This window comes from Lissotriton helveticus, chromosome 8 (assembly GCF_964261635.1).
Source record: "Lissotriton helveticus chromosome 8, aLisHel1.1, whole genome shotgun sequence".
Classification (NCBI taxonomy): Eukaryota; Metazoa; Chordata; class Amphibia; order Caudata; family Salamandridae; genus Lissotriton; species Lissotriton helveticus.
In genome coordinates, this window is record NC_136069.1 from 830,277,627 (window position 1) to 830,300,370 (window position 22,744).

At 44.0% G+C, this 22,744-nt stretch overlaps 1 protein-coding gene across 1 annotated transcript in view; it reads right to left on the bottom strand.

The window, feature by feature from the left end:
- Positions 1-22,744, bottom strand: part of MOSPD2 (motile sperm domain containing 2) — a 474,812-nt gene that overhangs the window by 409,906 nt on the left and 42,162 nt on the right. Inside the window, exon 4 of the mRNA XM_078657641.1 lies at positions 9,996-10,082. Coding sequence (XP_078513767.1) covers positions 9,996-10,082 — 87 coding nt within the window. The remainder of the gene's footprint in view (positions 1-9,995; positions 10,083-22,744) is intronic.

Consider the following 22,744-nt stretch of genomic DNA (forward strand, 5'->3'; position numbering starts at 1 on the left):
GTCGCTACAGTTGCGGCGTAGACGTAGGAACTGCCCGTATGGTAGATTTTCCCTCAGGTGACGTGGGTGGAAACTGTCAAACCTGAGAAGGCAGTTCCTCGCCGTTGGTTTGAAATGTGTCTCGGTTTTCTAAAACCCTGCCTCATGATAGATGTTCAAATCCAGAAACACCATTGATTCCTTAGACATTTGACGAGTAAACTTCAAAAAGGCATTCTGTGTATTAAGCCAGGTCATGAACGCTGCAATAGATAGACTATCTCCCTCCCAAATGACAAAGACGTCATCGATGTAGCGTCGCCATGTTTGGATTCTGCCCCGGAAGGGGTTACTGGGATGGAGGATCTTGGTAGACTCCAGATGGTGCACGTATAGCCCTGCCAGACTCGGCGCGAAAGTGCTACCCATGCTGGTTCCGTGACATTGTAGATACAAGATGCCTTCATATTCAAAGAAGTTCTTAGTTAGTGCTATGGAAATGCATTCCATGACAACTCCTCGTGGGGTTTGGTATTTCCATCTGTTGGAGTGGAGCACCTCCTCAATGATCTGGAGGGTCTCATCATGTGGAAGGCTGGTGTAGAGGCTCTCTACGTCAAGACTCAGCAGCATCTGTGAGTCTGGGTCAAAGAGTTGATTCTGTAACAACTGAAGGATCGCTTTCGTGTCCCTTAGGTATGTATCGGTTGCCTGTACCAGAGGTCTCAAAAATGCATCGGCAAATTTAGATAGTGGTTCGAGTATGGAAGAGATGCCGGACACAATTGGACGACCAGGTGGTTTTTCTAGGCTTTTGTGAACCTTTGGTATAGTATAAAAGTAGGGTGTACGAGGGTTCTTTTGTACCAAAAATTCTGATTCCTTCTTTGTGAGCCAGTTATGAGCCAGAGCTTCCTCAATCATTGCTCCTATCTGGATACGTAAGGATTCTGTAGGGTCCTCTGAGAGGATCTGATAATTCCTCCTATCTGAGATCTCCTACATTCTAGGTCGTATGCTGTCGTTGTTTGAATCACCACTGCCCCGCCTTTGTCTGCCGGCTTTATGATGAGTTGTTTATTTTGTGAAAGTTCCCTTATCGCCTCATTTTCTGGTCTACTCATATTTTGGAACACGTTCTGGTTGAGGTTCATTTTGCCAAGTTCAAGCATTATAGCTTTTTCAAATGCCAGGACCTCAACAGGAAGTTGAGTGTCCAAGGGTGTGAAAGTTGATTTTGGCCTTAGCCCTGTGTCAGATGTATCACGGGTAGGCTCTTGGTTCTCAAAAAATGCTTTCAACTTGATAGTTCTTACAAAGTCTTGAATCTCTTTGTGTAAGCGGAACGTGTCTGGTTTGTTTGTTGGAACATACCCTAGGCCTTTATTAAGTACCTGGTTCTGTAGGTCTGTTAAGGGCCAGGGAGAGATGTTAATAACTAGGTTCCCCTCTTGCTTGTTGATGCCTGGTTCGCCGTCATGCTCCTGGTGTGGACCCTGGGGTCTGCCTCGTCCACTGGTTGCCAGGTGACATTGAGCCCCTTCTTGTTCCTGCCTCTGCGGGGTCCTGGGCCCCATGCTAAAAAAGGCTGCTGGTTTTGAGGTGCGGTGGTTTTTTTGACATCTTTTAGGTTGCTACATTGAGCAAGAAGACAACAGAACCCCCAATACCACGCTTTGGCTCATGAGGCCATTTAGCCTTTGTCCAAAAGTAAGAACTGTATATGTGCTAAATAATGTGTTTCTTCCCACTATTCAATCCCAGGGATACCAATGGCGACTATATCATATCTATGTGTGTCCTAGTCTATATGTTTGTCTATGTCCTTTTTTTACAGGGTTTTGGACCTTATTTTTTGGTTCTTCATCACCCTCCTGTGTATCTACACAGGTTTTTCTCAATATCATAAAGTGATGTTATATTTCATGATGTTTTTGTTTATTTACAGGTTCTGTATTAACAACGCCAATTGGGCGCAACAGACCAAATTCAATATAACACGAATAGTTACATTTCACCTATTATTTTTTGTAGAGCACACTTTGACATCTACATACATGTGAGTAAGGTGGGGATAATAGTGCACATCCTCGTCCTGAAGAAGGAGTCCTTGTCACTCCGAAACATGTCGGCGCACTTTAGAGGTTGATGTACCCTAACTAGTATATACAACCTCACCCTGCACTTTTTTAACGATACCAGCCGAGGGCTTAATAAAAACTTTTTATTATTTTTTCTCCTACGAGCCAGGTATCTTTTAACTATCACTGTCTTTCACCTCACCACTCACCTTTATTTCCTTCACACACATCAACACATAGTCCACTTTCAGTGCTCCTACGTAGTCGTGAGTCGTAGCACGCCGCATCCCGTAGAGGGGTGCGAAGACCCCGATGATGAAGCATGACACCAAGGGGCCTGTTGGTGTGTGAGGGGTATTTATACAACACTGTGTGCTCCCCACCATTGTAGGGACCACTACCACTATAAGAGTGGATTCCTTTTTGTTTAATTAAAAGTTCTACAGTAGTAGACAGTTGTAAAAAAAGAGGAATAAGACTTGACTGCAAATCAAGGTAGAAGTTGTGGATTTACTCTGGGTTTTCTCTTATCGCATAAGCTCACAATATGGGTTGGAAATGCTCAATTTTGTAGAATAGCTAATACCCATTTTGGAAAAGCAGTAAGGTGAACAATCAGATGCAGACATTATAGAGGAAGTGGTCATGCTGTAATGTTTAAGCTCCAGTCATGAAAGTCATTGGGCCCAAAAAGACTCCCAGCTCAAAGGTTTTCATAAAATGTCTGAGACTATAGTTCCGCAACTCACAAAGCCTTTTATGGTGCGTTCAAGAGAGGATAATGCCAGATGAGAAGACCTTAGAATGACCACTGCTGCACTAACCTGTAAGAAAGACAAATCTATAGATAGATGCAAGTCTTACAGAACAATTTAATGTACTTAAGCAGAGTTTAGTACTCGGTAGGACACTGGTCAAATATCTTGTAGGGTTAATAGAGGTCTGAATATAACCTAACCAAGCTAGCTTTATGCCAAATAGAGGCCCTAGTATATATCTACGAAGGCTGTATTACTCTCTTCACATAACGATATGGGTCATGTAGTCAATGGTAATATTATCATTCGTAGCTGAAAGGGGTTCTTGATTATGTGACATGGTCTTATTGTCGATACTAGAAACAAATGGGAATGGGCCCTAAACGCGGACATGGCGGAAACGGATTTATGGCTCGCCAATTGATAAAGTAAGAGTAAAACAGGTGTGGTCACAATGCTTCCTGTGAAGAGACACCAGACACTAATGCCATCTATAACCGATAATGTTTGCCTTGCTGCTTGAACCACTTGTATGGTGGATCCATAAAGATGTACTGATTAGGGGTGTGTTGTAGTATCCTGCATGGCAAGATAGGATATTGCTATACTCGATCTATATTTTATTGTAAATAAAGTGCCCTCACAATTTTATAAGAACACTGATTAAGGTTTTCACGTTAGTCAAAATCTCTGGCTTCAAGATTAATTAGGAGTAGCGAATACTCTACACAGGAGGAGAAATGTGTCCTGAAACATGCTGAATATTCCCATTCAAGATAGATATGGAGGGCTTTAAATAATTAGGAGTTTACATATTGAGGGATGAAAACAAATCTACAAAGATAACTTAGAAATAATGCTGGATTGTTTCTGGGATGAGATGGCCCATTGGGGAACTCTTTCATTATGTTTGCTAGGAAAGGTACACCTTTCAAAATGATTGAGCTTCCTTACATTCTGCAAAAACCACCGTTTGGGTAACAAACGTTTTCTTTTTAAAAACAGTGCAGGATATCCTATCGGGGTCCAAGTAGGAAAGTGGAGTACTCAGGAATAAAGTGAAAACTGCCAGAAATGGAGACCTTCATTTGGGAGAGTGCACCCTTACCAACTCTAAATAAAAAAACTCTGCACAAACCCCGGTACCTTTGGCACAAGCAGCAAGCAATGCTCAGAAAAGTGTGCGCTAAAGACACACAGGACCGTGAATTTCAAAGTGAAGAACACAACAACATTCTCATACCAATTTCGAAAAATAGGGAAAAAATCTAATGCAAAAAAGACAATACTCAAAATAGGCAAAGGAAAATCAGATTTTTAATTTTTTTTAAAAGTTTTATAGCAAAAGGTGCCTAAAAATAGTCAAGCACTATAAAAACAACACTTTGTGATGGATCTTAAACTAGGAGCAATATCAGGCTGACTGCCATACACCAAGCAGGTTGTCAAAGGTTTAACCCTTAAACCTAGCCTCCAACTATGGCTAAAGCTTCTTATGGGCAGCCCTTCAACCCCCTAGCTAGGCTTCTCAGCACCAGGTTTCAATTTAGCAAGATCTGCTGCAGGATGCAGTCATTTTCAGTCATCTGGGCTCTCTTGGAGTCAAGAGTCCTTCTGCTTTTTGTGTTCCTGAAGGAGGTAAGGAGGCCAACTACTTGAAGCTTGGAAAGCAGTGCCAGCAGGATTCAGAAGTCCTTGAGTCCTTGTGTGAGTAGTACCGGATATATTCAATTTGAAAGTTTTAAGTTAAAATAGCACCTAAAAGCACAAAGGGCCAATCGTGATCATCTAGTCATGCTTCACTGGGGGAAAGTCAAAGTTGAGGCCGAACTCAATGGAGTGCGGATCAGATACAGGGACCAGGTTAGTACTAACAAACAGTTACCTTCTCAAGTCTGGTGTGAAGAGTTACGTTCGCATTGGAAGAGGAGGTATTCACAGCTAAGGGCATGTTGAGAATCACGAATGGTCATTGCTGGAGCACGAAGACATGGTCATTGGTCAAGCTCCACGTTGGCAGTCATCGCAGGATGCAGTGTTTCAGCGTTCAGCCCGGTTCATGGTCATGAGGAGTCCCAACTTCACCTCTTCTTCCCAGCACAGACCTGCTCCAAGTTTATACATTTGCAGTGCTTTGCAGTAAAGGTCTACTTTCAAATGTAAATTGTTACATCAGCACCAGAATTCAAATAAACCAATAAATAGGGGGATGCCTACTTGATAACTAAGACCCTCTTTGGAAATGTAAAGCTTTGACTACATTAAAATATGTAATTGCTGGCAAATAATGCAACTTTCTGAATAAAAATTGCAGGTCACAGTTGATAGCCAGAAATAGCTATGGGGTTGAAATGACGTGGTAATGCTCAGATAAGACAATAATGTACAGAGGGACAGATTTACCCATTGATTACAGATCGAAATTACATTTTCATCATCATAAATGTACAAAACAGCAGAATAAATATTAAACAGGAGAAGAATCTATATAGGTATATTGCACCACAAAATCTCCCACAATACCTCAATTCACTGCAGATGTGCTAATAATTGTTGCCTAACGAACCATGCCTCAGAGAAACTTACAGACTGCCACTACAATCACAGATGAGGAATCACTCTTGTAAATTCTAAGGGCGGTTATCGCCTACAAATCGAATAAATGCCTGCATAGGGAAGCAAACGACCTATGCCTACGGATTACGTACTTAGGGCACAAAATCATCATGAGCTCCTCAGTTTCATAGGTGGAGGTGCAAAAGCTACAGCTTGACAAGCCCATCTTAGAGGAATCCCATAGTGCAGTAAAAGCAGCAGTTGGAAAGATCCCATATCTAAACTGCAAGAACAAATTACAAGCACACACTGGGGGAATGGTCATTTAATTTCTCCGCTTTGGGCACTGATTTGTACATTACAAAACACCTTGCGAGTCTCCCCCTAAACTCGACTGGTCATTTTGTGCAGGTATCTTCTCCCAATATCTAAATTTAACTATTTGAGCTGCATGGGCTGGGATAGACGAAGGATCTTTCCAAAAATCAGATAGACCCAGCTCCATCCAAGATCTTTTTACATAACTCAGCCACTTGGCCTCAATGGAAGATTGGAGTGTCATAATGTCAGTGAGGGCCACTCTGTATTCTTGTAAATCGCTGGTGGGCCAAACACGCACCCAATATAACAATGATCTCATGCCCACCAATTCAGTAACAAAATCAATGCCAAGATCCAGCGACAAGGGCAACATAGGAGTTTCTCTTCCTAACCTTGTAATAGCTCTAAAAAAGGTCTTCTCTTTGGTACTCAAAACGCTCAGATTCCAATAACCACAAAATTCTGCCCCATATAATGCTGCTCCTCGTGCCTTCATCCTATTGATTTCTATTGCTGTGAGGACAGGGAACCGCTCAGCCTGTTTGGCCATGATAATAATAGTCCCCGTTCTATGGGTTACAGAGTGGGAGCTATTTGTCATCTATGGTGTTCAAGATCTAGAATCGGCCAGTTGGACCCCTAAATAGGCAGATTCTGCTACCCTTTTCAGTACTTCGTTACTCATTTATACCATGCCATTCACCCTCTTTCTCCTGGTATAAACCATCAGTTTAGTTTTGGCAACATTTACCTCAAATTCATAGTCTGCACAAAAATGTAAAGACGTGGTCAACAAGGTTTTAAAGGCCCTCATTTTTGCCAGCAGGAGAGTATTGTCAGCATAGAAGAGGCCTGGGAGTATCTAACCAGCAAGAGTAGGGGAATCAATAAAAGTTAATCAAGTATTTCACACAGTTATTAATATAGAAAGGTAGGAGCCAGGACGCACCCCTGGGGGAGGCCCTTATTAATACACATTGGATCCGTCAGTTCACCCTTAGTGCCACATCAAATCCTGGCATAGTTCCCCTCATGGAGGCGACTATGATCTTTAAAGTGTCAAATGGGAACCCCAATCTCCCGCAGGGGCATCCTTAGCTTTTTCCTTGGGACCAGGTCAAAAGCGGCACGAAGATCGACAAAAGCCACAAAAAGGTTGCCCCCCACTTATATACATTGTAAAGTCTCTCAACAATACTTTCAGCCAAAAGGCACCAGCAGCAATTACTGGCAGTGATCACCCAGGCACATTTACAATAGCATTTCCAGGTGAGAATGATCTACAAGTACTCTGCAGATTATTGGGGAATAAAGTATACTGCAGATAGCTCTTCTGTCAAGGTGATACACTTCCGAAATTTAAAGAGGATCCTAAGGATCCTACGTTTTTGAGTACCACAAATAAAAAACTAAAAACATCACTGGAACAAACATGAAAGTATCAAGTCTCAGCACATTTTCGCAATGATTCTAAACATCTGTGAAGTACCTCCCTCCAATGTTGGTAGGACAGAGGTGGAAAAGAGAGAAATCCTCTGGTACCGGACACCAGATTAACAATTCACAATTTAAACGGAATTACAAACAACATACATCTAGACTGAACCTACAATGGATAGCTAAAACACAGTTTTAAGTGGTCTCGTGGAAGGAAGGTGAATGCATGTTATTTGAGCTTTCACATATCAATAAAAGCAATTGATAGAATCCTAAAAATCAACAGGGGAGTTGCATCACCCTTACATTTTGAAAAAGAGCTGTGGCTGACCATCCTACAGCAGTATATTGGAATAAAAACCCGTGAGGTCCGGCGGGTCTACTAAAATCTTATATTGGAGATATTTATAATGATGGAGTCAAAATTTAGAATTAATGTCCATTTTTGCTAGGCACAATCTGACTTTGGACACATTTGTATATTGGCAAAACAGAAATAGGGACTGTAGGGACTGTATAATACGTGTGAATCTAATTGACTAATATGTTGAATGCTAGCATCCTTGGCAGTTCTTTTCCTATGCAGAAAGGCAAATGCATTTCTAACATTACCCAAATTATTTCCACTTTTAGATACAAGAATATGGCCTATGGGGAGGTTGTGGGCTGTAAATTCTATTTTATATCTCTGTGCTTTGCATTAAATATTGGGTTCTAGAACTAAATAGATTACTTCTTTTTTTAAACACTTTTCTTAATTTGGTGACCTACTACAACGTTGGTATCACATACTATATTATGCTTTGGAAACTTAGCAGTAGGATTTACTTTTTTGTTAAAAGTATTGTAGATACTAATACTGATCGAAATACGAATTACATTTTGTATTCATAGGGCAACGTTGGTAGAAGCCTTTATTCTGTGCATTAAAAGGTGTATGGACCGTCTGGACCATCAGGAAATATTATAGGAAAATGCAAGATGTCACTTACAACAGTAGAGATACCTTTTTGTTTCTGATAGACATATAAATGTCAATCATTCAGTAAGGCATATGAAGGGAGTTCCTATGATCAAGGAAGTACCCTCACAACACTTAATTTCAGTAACCATTAGATAATGAAAGGTACATTTTGGGAATAATTATTTAGTTTTCCTTTGTCACAAGATAGGTTAGACTATTTCACAGAAGATGCTGATGGATACCAAAAAATCTGTAGACAAAACAAATAATCAAGAATCTATATTTATGTATAAATGTGGGATCTGATTGGACAAAAATTGAATCTTTTACATGTCTAGACCCCATGCTAGCCAGAGCAGGCAAACATTTATTTTAAGAGGTAGAAAGCCTCCTGGGCAAGTACTGCTGGCTGCAGTCTTGTTAGAGTCTTGGGTACAATTGTGATCTGATATTGCAATTGGGCAGGGGTTGGGGTGGATGCAAAGCCTATATGAACATAGAATATTTGGTTGAGAAGTTAAGAACAGTTGTACCACTAGAGGAGTGGGTATTTTTCACAGGATGTAAGCTATGCAAAGTCAATGACTGGATAAATTGGACAGGAAATGGAGGGGTGCACCACTTTGTGCCAACAAATGTTGGCATAAGGACAACTCCAGATCTGTACTTTGTTATAAGGATCAACAGAATGACACCTTTGGAAACGGGGTGAACACGGATCGCATTCCCAGGATTGGTAGTTATAAAGAGGAGAGAAGTAGAGGACTTATTGGGTAGAGACAGGTCCCTGTCGTCATTACTGAGGCAAAACAATATTTTTTTAGTACAAGGCCAAGTGTCACTTACTCCACAAAAACTTCAAAGTATCAGTGAACATTTATAAAACTTCTGACAAAAAGTGATTGGAGTCATCTAAGTGTGAAACCCAATTCCTGAGAAAAGTGGATTACGTTTTACAGCTTGCATGTTGTATGTAATAGAAGCATTAACAGTTAAACTATCAATAGATTATCCTTGCTCGGAGGTCCAAACTTGAATGAAAAACTGGACTGAGCACTCGGAGGCAAGCTTTGACAACAAACTAGCCACACAACTATTCTCTCTCTTTTCTTCATGCTAAGATTATTTTCTTTTGGAACTTATTCACAATCTAGCATTATGATCTCCTAATAAAATTATATTAATTTGAGATGTCCTAAAGCGGCTCTCTGAGGCACTTAATCTGATTTGTGCTTTTTTTCTTCTTTAGAACCTACAAATTGTGTCCTCCTATTGTGTCTTGTGCATTTCCATTCACACAGTGTCTTCATATTTGGTCTGCTGAACACGTCACCTACTGATAATTCATCATTGCTCTTTCAAACGATCCTACACTCTGAATCGAAATTAGTACTCCTTCAAGAGTATTCTACGAAACCCCTTTACCGTAACTCACTCGCATAATTACTAAGCCAGTTCAAGGTTTCTTTTGTGCCAGACAAGTATCTTGTGATATTCTTCCATAAGACATTTTATCTTACAGGTGAGTGTTTATGCTAATCCTTTGAACTGCCCTACAAGCTCCTTTGGCCAGCAACAGGAAGTGCATGAACAGCAGTCACTGAAGTGGTTCTCCAGTAAGAAACAGCTGTCTGTTAGCACTGTTAATTAACTGTTCATTCCACTGCTCACTATGTTTGAGAAGGACACAACCAAGGTTTTGAAACCACACTCTATGGTCATGCAACTGGAACTTTGGAGATACACCACACAGCTCTATTGCACAAGATATTGCCATACATTTTGGTTTTCAGTTTCAACTTAGAATAAAAAAATATATATAATTAATTTTCCAACATTATGTTCCAAGAATAACTTGAAAAAATATGCATTTTGAATAATAAGATATAAGGTACTTGCATAATTTATTGCCCTCCTTGTCGTATCCATGGAGAAAAACTGCACCAGTTTCAAAGCACCATTTGGGAATGGTCGATTCATTGAGGTCTAAAATCAAAAAGAACCATTGTATGTTAATTTACCAAGTTTAATGCGCAACCTTAGTTAATACCATTTATATAGAGGAGCACAAAGAATAACTTCGTATGGTCTACAAACTTGGATTTGGATGAGAGAGCCAGGGAAGTGGCCTACATGGAATAGTGGAGATTTTCCTACATAGGTTTTGTTGGAGTCATTAAAAGAAACATCTGCAGGTCTGGAAAATCATTCACATTTTGTTTTATTCTCACAGTCTCTGAAAGCTAGAATAAGCTCATTAGGGGTTCTGATTTTTTTTAAATTTTATTTTAGTTCTCCAATGATGCAGACACTGCTTTTTTTTCCAACTTTTCAAGGCAATGAAGGTAGGCGTTACAAAAGCGGTCTTTTCAGGGCATTTGAATCATTATGATTAGAGTTGATAATAACCACAAATAAGGTGGCATGTAGGCAACAGTTTTTTTTGGGCACAGTAACAGTTTGTGAGTTGATCCCTAGATCACAGAGGCAAAACCTAAGGCTTTTAACAGATCTGACAAAGGTGACTGGCTGGCCAGATATAAAGTCAGAGAAGGATAATGGCAAAAGTTCAGTACAATTTGTAAAATATTTGTCAGGCCTCCAATTTTCTGCAGACACTCATTGTTTGTACTGATATGATTTCTGAAAAAAGTGATTTTCTTGTGTAACCACCTCAGTATAGGGAAGTGTTGGATCATGCCACGTCACACCAAATCCTTGACCGGTCTAAAAATCATCATCGCTTTACCCTACAAAATACCATGGTGGCATGCAAAACAAAGTACAGAGATGCTTGCATTGATCTGATACACTAGGGGATGTTGAAGACCATGTCCTACAAGTGGAGGACATTTTTACGAATCATTGGTTTAGAAACCATATCCTACAGTAGGTTTCCATAGAAAATGACTGATGATAAACACCAAACTTTACTCAAAACATGGTATTAATATATACGCACTGTATTCACCAAATGCAACATTTCATGTGCAAAAGCGTATGCGAAAAGGCTTGGCAGTGGTGGTACACATATTGGACTTCATTAAAATACTATCCTACACATATGTCAGACAGAAATGCACTCATATTGGCTAGGGATCAAGGCAACTTAAAAAGTACATTTTATAGGCAATTTAAATAGAACTCTAGTTGGGGAATTTACAGAAGGACCAAAAAGGTTCATGAAAGAAAACATTTTTGATAGATTATATGGACAAAACCCAGAATATTAAAATCCCAGAACTGGTACTGTGAGAGCAGAAAGTACAAAAAGGGAGGTAGTTCTTGGTAATGCATGCCAAAGTAGATCAAGCAGGATTGCAAAAATGGTCGCTATATTTAAGCGATGTTGGAACCTAATCTTCACAATTTACACCAAGGGTTACAAACCAGTGAAGGGGCTTGACTCACTATGCCTCGAAGGGACATCACCAGGAGAGGAAGAAATTGGAACCTGTCATAAATGAAGCTAGGAAGCAAAGCGAGGGGGAGGGGACAAACAAACATGCAGGACACCCTCATGATTCCATGTGCAAAAATCAGGCCTATTAATTACTTTGTGAGGAATCTCGTGGAATTCATCTTGAGGTTATTAATTATGGCTCCTGCGCTTCTACTATTATTAGAATTCAAGTGTTGTAATAGTGACCATGTCAGACAAGATTGCATTGCTGGCCACCCTACGCAAGATTAGCACCAGTACCACCTCAGTGCATCAGGCAGGGTTGCAACAGCAACAAAAAAGATTGGTCAATTTAGAATGACGTTACCTGGGTAGTACAGGTCTGTCATACTTGAAACAACCCAGGCACCAAGGTAATACATTAGTTAGAAGTCTTCTCTTCACAAAATGATGTATCACTCAAATATACATTTAAATATACAGGGCAAACAGCACTGCAGGAGGAGAGCGGGGTGGGGCAAGCTGGAGGGAGGGTTAGTGACAAGGCAAGCAACAACACAGGTGGGGGGAAGCAACAACACTCGAGGTGTACGAAACAACATGGAATAATAAGCCCCAACGTGGGATGGGGACACAACAATGCAGGAGAGAAAGCAGCAACGCAGAAGGTTGGCGGAACAGGGCAAACAACAATAAGGGAGGGTCCTGGAGGGACAGGGCAAAAAACAACGCGAGAGGGGGCAGGTTAACATCAACATAAGATCCTCCCAAAGGGGTTAGCCTGATCGAAGGTTCAATGCTCATTTGCAGATCCTCGGGATACCAGACTCTTCGAACCCAGTCCGAAGCCACAAGGATGACTTGGATCAGTCGTTCCTGGTCATCTTGAGAACTCTGGGCAGGAGTGGGATGGGTGGAAAGGCGTACAGGAGGCTTGAGCTCCACTCAAGACACAAAGTGTCTCCGAGCGACAGCCACCTTGCAAACACCAGCGCACAGAAATGCAGACATTACGCGTTCTCTTCGAGGTGAACGGATCTAACCAAAGCCCTACCTACTTCTGAAAGAGACCGGGTGTCACCTCCGGATGAAGAGCCATTTCTGATCCGCTAGGCATCAACGATAGAGTTGGTCCACCCTGGCATTCAGCGAACCTGCCAGGTATTGAATCACCAGGGTTATGCCCTGTTGTGCCAGCCATGTCCAGAGACTCAGGGTTCTTGACAAAAGAGTCCATGACCCCACTCTGCCCTGTTTGTTGCAGAACCACATGGCAGTGGGGTCGTCTGTGAACACTTAAACTAGCCTTCCTTTGCTGGAGGGTAGAAAGGCTTTCAATGTCAATCTGATCGCTCGAAGCTCGTTGATGTGGAGTCCGGAATCTGCCGGAGATCAGAGTTCTCTGAGCTCTAGCTTTCCCAGATGGCTGCCACATCCCAGAAGTGATACATCTGTCACTACTGTGAGGTCTGGTTGTGGGAAGGGAGAAAGGTCTGCCTCTAGTCCAATCGAGGTTTGTCAGCCACCACTGCAGGTCTCGTGCAGTTCCCTCCGAGATCTGGACCATGTCAGAGAGACTCCCCTGATGCGGAGCCCACTGGAACTTCAGGTCCCACTGCTGAGCCTGCATATGCCATCTGGCACGTGTCACTAGCAGGATGCAGGAAGCCATCAGGCCCATCAGGAGGCCATCAGCAGCCTTTAGAGTCTTTCTCACCGAAATCCAGGATAGAGGCTGAAACATCGGTATCATAGCCTGAATATCCTGGAATCCACACTCGGGAGGATAGGCCTGAAACTGCACTGTGTCCAGGCAGCTCTGATGAAGAGGAGCGTCTGAGAGGGAGTCCGGTGTGACTTTGGCATGTTGTTTGTGAACCCCAGAGAAAGCAGGAGGTCTGCTCTAATCTGAAGGTGGGAAACGACCGCCTTGAGTGAACCCACTTTCAACAGCTAATCGTCGAGATAGGGGAAGACTGGAACCCCTGATCTGTGCAGAGGAGCTGAAACCACTGCCATCACTTTGAATAACACCTGGAGGGCGCTGGCAAGGCCATAATGGAGCACCATGAAAGTGCTTGTGGCCCACCGTGAATCGCTGGTAACTGTGATGTGAAAATACGCGTCCTGCAAGTACAACACTGCCATGTAGTCTGCTGGGTCCAGGGCAGGCAAAACCTGAGCCATTTGAGCATCTTGGTTTTTTTTGTGGGTTTTTTTTAGGAAGAAGTTGGGGTTTAGGATAAGACAAAGGCCTAGTTTGTTTTGGGGCCAGAAAGTAGCTGGAATAGCAACCGCAGCCTACTTTTTGCGCTGGAACCTTTTCTATGGCTCCCTTGGCCAAGAGAACCATAACTTCCTCCTGGAGAAAAAAGTAGATGATCCTGCGTCAGCCAGTCGAAGAATGGAGGCATGGAGGGAGAGATGGTCTCGACTGGGAGGGAGTAGTCCTTTCGGATAATCTGGAAAACCCACCTGTCCGAAGTCATTTTTTGCGTCTGGTGGAGGTGATGGCAGATCCTGCCAGCAACTGGACGTCCATGTTCTTGAAGTACAAGACTAGGATGGTTTGGAAGCTGAAGCTGCCGGGGGTGGGGGGCTATGGCTTGACAGGAACTCTGGCTACCCGACCCATGGGGTCAGAATGCACTGAGCCCTCGCCAACACATGGGTTGTGGAACTTGCACAACACGGTGGCTAGGGTACGGCTGGCACGGTTGAAAGCCCCCCTCCTGTAGCCACTTAAGGGCTGAAAGGCAGACTGGGGACGGGAGACAGCCAAGGACTTGACTGTAGCCTGCGAGTCCTTTGAATGCTCCAGCAACGTGGCTACCTTGTCTCCGCAGAAACAGGTGCCATCAAAGGGTATGACCATGAGCGAAGCTTGGACATCTCCTGAAAAGCCAGGTGTTCTCAGCCAAACGTGGTATCCAACAGCCACCGCCGTAGAAATGGCTCTGACCAGGGAGTCGGTCATATCTAAGCCACATCGAATGACAAACTTTGCTGCATCTCTCCAGTCTGTTACAGCTTAGAAGAGGATGGCCCGGGTCGCCTCAGGGAACGGAGGCAGCAATTGCACAACCATTTCCCACACACAATGTAAATAACTGCCCAATAGGCATGTGGTGTTCCTTGACCGCAATGCAAGGCTGGTGGAAGAAAAAAAAAATGTGTGCCCCACCTGTCCAGCCTCATGGATTCTCTGTGCAGGGGAGCAGCAGGGGACGCTTCATCGGAGGTAGAGGCTTGGACTACCAAGCTCTCCGGGGTGGGTAGTGAGGAAGTTTGGGTCATCCGGGATAGAGCAGTGGCAGCGGGCAATCGTCCTGTTCACAGGAGCCCCTGTGCTGGGTTTGGACCATGTTCCCAGAAGGACCTCCGTGAGGGCTTCATTAAAAGGAAGCAAAGGTTCAAAAGAAGGAGCTCCCGGCTGTAGCACTTCTGTAACAACGTTAGTCTTGATCGCCACTGAGAGTAGCGGAAGGTCATGGACCTTAGCCACACTATGCATCACCATTGTGTAAAATGCTCCCTCTGCCATAGCGTGTGGAACAAATATGCCAGTATCTGGAGAGGTACTCAGTCCACGGGCTTCACCCAATTCCTCATACCAGTCCATATTGTGTTCATAAGGCTGGTTTTCTAAAGGGTGCAGCGATCCCTTCCATTCTTCTCCCAATCCTAGCCCTCCACAAGGCCCAAGAAATGACCTATGACCCGTTGGTCCTGCCGTCGGTCAACGCAGCTCCGGCTTAGTGTCGCCAATAATCAGAATAGGGCTGGCGCCAGGGACACATTGGTCTCAGGGAAGGTCGCAGTGGTTTGAGAGGCATCGAAGTGGATCCATCTCCATATCGGAGGGGGGCGGCCAGCACGGACCCAACCCTGCTGGGCCCCAAGGCGCGCCAGAGGGGTCAGGCCACTCAAAAATAAGGCACATGGCTTCATAGAATTCTCTAAGTTGAGCAGGGGTCACTTCTGATCCAGTAAAAGTGGGAAGGCGCAGAGTCGGCGCAGGTTCTGGAGAATGAGGCCTTGAAGACAGATGTTGCTCCGTCACATTGGCAGACAGACGGGGAGAAGCCGAGGCACGCTTCGACCTCTTGTGTTTTTTGTGCCCCTTGCATGAGTGCCCTGACAATCTTGAGTGGGAAGAAGAGGACTTGGGACTGTTGGAGTGGTGGCAGAACCTTATTCTCGACTGGGACCATGAACTCGAGGAGTCCGGTATGGCATCACCTGCAGGGCCGCGAGCGGCTTCAGGGACTGCTCCCACAAAACCTTTACTGCCCGGCAGCCAGAGCACGACCTGGAGTTGTGGTCAAGCTCCAGATACCACAGACAGACCTAATGGGGTCCGTCGCCAACATGGCACGATGACAGGTGCTGCACTGCTAAAACCCCAAGGCTTCCCAGATGACATTGTACAAGCCAAAGAGAAGGGGGGGGGGGGGGGGGGGGGGGTCACAAAAAAGTTGAAAAATCCTGTCAAAAAGCGCAAGAGGACAGCTCTCTTCGCGGATCAGCACTTGTGTGAAAAAAAAAAAAAAAGACAGTGCGCGGAGGTGGCACCTATATAATTGATGCAGACGTCACTTCTGGCACAAACGTCAAGCAGAGACAGCCTACACCACCTACTGGCACGCAGAGGTTTTGCTCGTTGAAAAATCTTCCAGATCCAGTCTGATGCCTGGGAAATTCAAAGGTAAGGAATCTGTTGCTAGAGGTCTCGATCAGATACCACTGGTTCATTGTTTGCGGTACTAAAGCTTCTGTCTGATTACCTCCTGTCTAACTCCCACATGGTTTATCCAAATAAAACTTGATATTACCCTGGACAGCTCTAGCTGGACTTTTTCCCTTCTCACTAAATTTGGATAAGCCTCCAACTTCCATAAGAACGTCAATTTCATCTAAGACACAATTCAATGACACCTGCTTTGCCCGTTTCCTAGCCTTTTTTGCCTCTACTGGGTTATCCGTAGCTTTTGCTTTCCCCATTTCAAGTAAAGGAATTTACCCAAAATGTTAATTCTTACTGCAGCAATTGACACTTAATGGCGGGATGTTTAGCACAGGACCCACAAGTTCCGTAACATCCAGTAAGGCACCTAAAAGCTAAAGAAGTTCAACATACAATAACATGAATTCTATAAAAAAAATATATAGTTAAAATTCAATTAATTAAATACACCCTTTGAGCTGACCAAAAAAACTTTCTTTAGAAAGACCAATAACAGGGTCGAATAGTTCCAATAAGGCATGCCAAGCCCCACGGCACAAGGCCTATTCAAGAAGTGAAAACACCAGCGGCGTACCCGAGTGTGATATGTGTCCAAAAAAGTCCAAATGACGTCTTAAAGAAGAAAATAGCCACCACCTTGAGAGGAAATAACGATAAAATATGGGCAGACCCTTTTGAAAGGCTCTCCCAGCCCTGAGACCAAACATATGCCTGAGGGGTGGCGTCGGGAGCACAAAGACCCTCCCCAGCAAATGAGTAGGCCAAATATGAGCAAAAAGATTGGCCCACCCCAGAGGCTGGCCAGGCGCTTTAAATGCAAAACTCTGACCCTCTTCAAATAGTAGTAGCAGCAAGTGAAATGAGTCGGGCAAATGCGCCCAGTACCAATAGCACGCGGGCCCCTACTTTAGGTTCCAGCATGCTGACCTCTCTTCAGCGGGCGATTGAGAGAAGGAGCTGGTATAAATGGATGTACCAAGGAGTTAAATATGTATTCAATACCTGTATTAACCTAATTGTGCCACCTTTCATGATTTAATAATCCTGATTGTATACGTAACTTGTTAGTGTGTAAATCTACTTATGCAACTTACTTGGTTCTATTGTAAAGCGCTCCGACACATATGGGTAAAGTCTGCACTATATAAAACTGCATTAAATAAATAAATACTTGGTGATCTTAGCACTGATGGTGCAAAGGCTCCTGTCTTAAAGCCAAGGGGGTGGCCCTGCCCGGTCTTTTTCTGGTGCTGACGAGCGCAGGGCGCACCCTTGGCCGGGGCTTCACCTGGGTGCGTACCAGGCAGCGGGTCCAATAAATGCGCTTAACGCCAGCAGACACAACAGGTGCGGGTGATGAAATGAGCCCCCACGCCACTTCGGCTCAGAGTCCTGGACACGTAATCCCCCGATCCCGCAGATAACACTGCTGCACAGCGCATCGAATCATTGAACTTAATAGCGCCTGCAGGCAACAGGTGTGGTTGATGGAATGGGCCCTCCTCGCTCTCACAGAGTCCTGGGACACCTATTCCTCCTGATGCTGATGCACACTTCCGCGCGGCGGGTCCAATCAATGAGCTTTAAAGCGCCAACAGTCAGCCGGTGTCAGTGATGGAACAGACCGGCTTCTCAGCCCCACAGAGTCCTGGGACACGTAGTCGCCTGATGCCGCCGATAACACTCTCAGTCAGTCTCGGAAGTCTTTAAGCCCGCTGCAGACATGTTGGTCACGGCGCAGGCTCGGGACAACCATTGATGCGGATCCGTGACGGTTTTGGCGTAGAGTTTATGAGAATCCAGAAGCGCTACGGTGAGCGGTCGGCGTTTGGGTGATGGAGAGAGCGTGTCGCTGTTTGCATCCGCGCTCCTTGTTAAAAGGTGCACAGCGGTGCAAACGAGGACAGTGCGCCCAATTTGTCATATGACCCCACATACCCCTCAATGTGTGATCTGGTGAAATCCCATACTACATTTTCAACTATATCCTCATCTCACTTCCTACTTTCAATACTCCAACTTACTAAAGGAACTCCAACTTTCCCTTCTGCTGTAATCTTTACGGTAGATCTAGAAGGCCTCTTATCCCAGTACAAGTGCCAGTGAGCCAAGAAATAAACCTGCTTCCCCTTTACCTTAAATGCAGCACGTCATAAGTCAGTGACCAGTGCCCTTACGAAACTCCACTGGCTTCCCGTGGAAAAAAGGATCCACTTTAAAACTTTATGCCTAGCATTTAAGATCCTGAAAACTGCCTCCCCCCCATGCTATGGCCACTCCTTTCATACTACGTTCCCCGACGCACTTTGCGCTCTGAGGGACAGAACCTAGCTGTAGTCCCTCGCATTAAATTAGCCAGGATGGGCGGCCGCTCTTTCAGATTTCTTGCGGCAAAGCTCTGGAACCAACTCCCTATTCAAATTCGGTGATTGAATGATCTGCTGTCCTTCAGAAAAGCTATAAAAACTCATCTCTTTTGTTAGTTTGTAATATTTCCAACTTTTTCCCTCTGCATTTTTTCCCCCCTCAGTTTCATGAAGCCAGCGCCGGGACGCCCCTTGGCTGGGGCTGCCGTGCGCTATACAAGTCCATATAACATTAACATTTCGTTCATGTATTTAGTACTTCACACCCCAGCTGTTTTTTCTGTCTGCGCACTGGTACCGCCAACTGTTTTGTGCTGTGCATTCTAAGGCACAGAGAGACTCAAGCAAGAAATTTGCTTTAGAGCGCGGGGTGGCTCTGCTTTGTCTCTTTCGAGGCAAAATTAAGTTAACACAGAGCCACATGACACTACCTTGTGGCACACAGGTGCACTGCAATGAAAACCTCTGGATCTAAGTGAACATCTGCTGAGGATGAAAAGGTTGATGGTATAGCAAGGAATAGTTACTTGGTGGGCATATCTTTCAAAAGCGAACCTTGAGTTTTGAGATAAACAGTGATGGGGACGTGCAAATGGACTTAATGGTAGGAATATGTGCCTCCCGTGTATCTCAATACATTCTTTGTATCAAAGCTACAATAAAGGGCGTGTTGCTTTCATTGTCTTCGCCATTCCTCCAAACGAGCTCGTATGGTTCATTTGTCCATCATGCAGGTCTCATTTTACTTTACATTACTATATTTTTGTGTGAAATTGTAATGCCTCAAGGGAGGTGGCGATACCCACTAAGTTATAACTTTGTGTATTTTCACATACCTCCCTAATGAGTTTTTCCTCCCCATTTACACATCTAAATGTATGTTCCAAAAAAGTAACTATTTAAATCAAACGGTTCCCTAATTACCCAATTTTCAAGGGTAGTTAGAGGGAGGAGTCGTCTTCAACAAGAATAATAATTGCTTAGTTTCCCAAAAATATATATTTTTTTTAAAACAGATTTTTTTTGTCAAGTTACACATGTATAGCAGGGCTATGTACCCCAGAGACATCTGCACAATCAAATCATATTATATTGACTTTGACATTTTCAACTTTAAAGACAGGAGATTAAAAAGCAATACAAATGAAATCTAACTCCCCTCCCTTCAACCCCCCCCCCCGATCGTACTATACACCCACAGTTAGACCGAATCGTATAGATAGAACAAGAGGTCTGCCTATCGGCATTCTCAAACACACAGTACCCCCTCGTTCTCACCATTGGAATAAGTGAGTAGATAGCTGACTTTTCACAATAGGTTTGTTTCATTTCACACTGTCACTTGGTCCTCCGGGGGACTGTTACTTTAAGAAATCCAGATGTCATGCATCGTTTTCTTTTTTTTTTTTTTTTTTATTTCAAAAGCTTTTATTGGCATCAGCAAGAATAAAGAACCATACCAAAATATATATATAGGTGGAGTATACATTGGTCGGGCAAATGCTGGAACTGCCAGAAAGAAGAAGGCACCCTCGAACACCTCATCTTCAACTGTGCGAAAGTCAAGAGGTTCTGGACACAGATCAACGCCTTCATAAACGACATGCTCAAAGCTGACCTAACAATCAGCTTCGTAAGCCTGGCGACAGAACACCTGACCGCGAACCTAAGAAGTAGAGAAGAGAGAGAACTACTAGACTTACTCCTCACAGCAGCCCTTAAAATAATCCTGACTAACTGGAAGAACACAGCGAAAGCAAACTTTAAAACCTGGATTAATTGGGTCACCTTCCTGAGAGGGGCAGACAACATCACAGGCAATTTCTCGAAAGAACACAACGCCAAAGTACACATGTGGGGCCCACTCGACGAGCACCTGAGGAAAACCAGTAAAGGACAACGACCCTACTGGACACCGTCATGCATCGGTTTTTAAACTGTTACTTCTCGCAGCGCCTGTCTCAGTTGTGCACTTTGGATGTGGTGGAGGAGAGAACATCATCAGGATCTGAACTAGGTGGCATTGCCTAGCCATATGCGATTTATGCATTAGTTTCTGCAAGCTTTTTGAAATAAATTAGGCTTATTTGATATAGCAGCACATTAGTGAATGTTGCGGCTGTGCCGGAGCTTCAATTTAACCGGTATTCCTGTTTAGTCTTGCAAGGCAGTTATTTTCAGCAACTGTATGGAAATGTGTTCTCAGTTCATCTCCTGCAGCACAGGAGTAATTCGACAGAGTTGATGGACCAGTGGTGTAACGTGTTGAAGCAAAAGGGAAAATGGGGGTGGATGAGGAGTTAATTTTTAATTTCAGAGCATGCGACTGCATTTCTCAGGCAGCAGTGTATTTTGAGTATGTGTGTGGTACCGTTTCATGAATTCCTTCTGTTATTTTTTTTTGTTTGAATCCTTTTATTGCGGTTTGTTGTATACAGTTACCGCGCACAGTACAGACATACATGACGAGTGTGTAACCCTCATATTACTTCCCTAATTAACGTAAATGGTTTAAGTCGAAGATTCAACATACTGGGTATAAACAATATAAAACAAGAAAAAAACAATATAAGAATACCAAGATAAGAACAAGGGAGTATTTCAACTCCAATGGGGAGACATTAACAAGGGGGTAGGGGGTTGGTGGCTTTGTGAGACAGGAGGGAAGGACCAGTGTATAATATAACTCTGAGAATTCATTGGTTTGAGGGTTATACCAGCAGCTAGCACTGTGGGGGTGGGGGTGGGGGGGGTGGGGGGGAGGCTTTCCGGGGAAGGCGGGTGCATCCAGCAGATTAGGCTACAGGTCTAGGGTTGGTTAGGGCTTCCGCATCCTCTGAGTATGTGGGTGCCTGGGAGGAAGCATCGACAGGTGTTGATGCCACCTTGGAAGCCACCAGGATAGCTTCCCTGCTGGTTGCTAGCAGGTTTTTGCGCAGGTCACGCATGTCCTCCCCACGGGCCCATGCGTTCATGGACAGTTTCCAAGCTGAGCCTACCGGCGGTGCCGACGATCTCCACCGTGGGTGAATAAGCGCTTGGCCAGGATCAGCCCCAGGTCTATAAATCGTGTGGTGGCTCTATGATTGCTGTCCCTGCGGGCGAAGCCCAACAAGCAGGCCACCTAGGTACGAGTCACCGGTTTCTCTCAGCAATATGCTAACCGAGAGGTTCCACCCAGCCAGTATTGATGATTAGAGGGGCAGTCCCACAGCATGTGCACCAGACCAGCATCTCATAGGGAGAAGCGTGGGCAGGCAGCGTCTGTGCACTGATAATAGCAGATTATCTTCGCAGGGGTAAGGTATGCCCTGTGGAATATGTAGTGTTGAATAAGACGAAAACGGGTGCTGCGTGGAATAAATGCAGGATATTTTACAATGGCTATTCACCCTTTGTGTAGGAGCAACCTAAATCTGCTTCTCAACAGCTCCACGGTGGGGTTAGTGGGATGACTTCCTTGTACCCGAACTTGTTCCTACTGCTCAGAACAAATCATCCCGTTTTATCACTTCTGCTAGCTGCCGAACCCTGTTAACAATATTGTGACACTTTCTCTGCTCTGTTCCTGCAAAATGTTTTATACTTACTCTGCTCTGTTTTGTAAAGCGCTCTGATACCCTACTCTGGGTCTTGTTCGCGCTATAGAAAACTCTAAAAATAAAATAAATAAAATTTAGCGTTTACGATACCTACAGCCAGGAACCTATCCAATGATATATTCTAAGTATTAAGAATCCATTTGCTGTGCACATTGTTTACAAAACATCATTATGATTCAAGCTACACACTGGCTGACCATCTCAACCCTGCACCAATTCCCCATGCCTCAAACACACAAATCCACACCACCCTAACACACTCATTGACTTTACTTATATTAATCTTAATTCAAGTGTATGGAGTTCTTTAGATCTTGCACAAATTGGAGGAGTACGTAAGCAGCTATAAGAAGAAAGCATGGATTCCAGTATCCATCACAGAATCCATACCATAGTAGGAAAATTAACACCTCTTCTTAGCCCAGAATCTCGAAACCGCTGTTCGCCTGTCAAATTACACCAATTCTAGTAAGCATGCTTCAGATCAACCATTCAGAACATTAGGTTATGTTAAACTTGGTTTTATATAG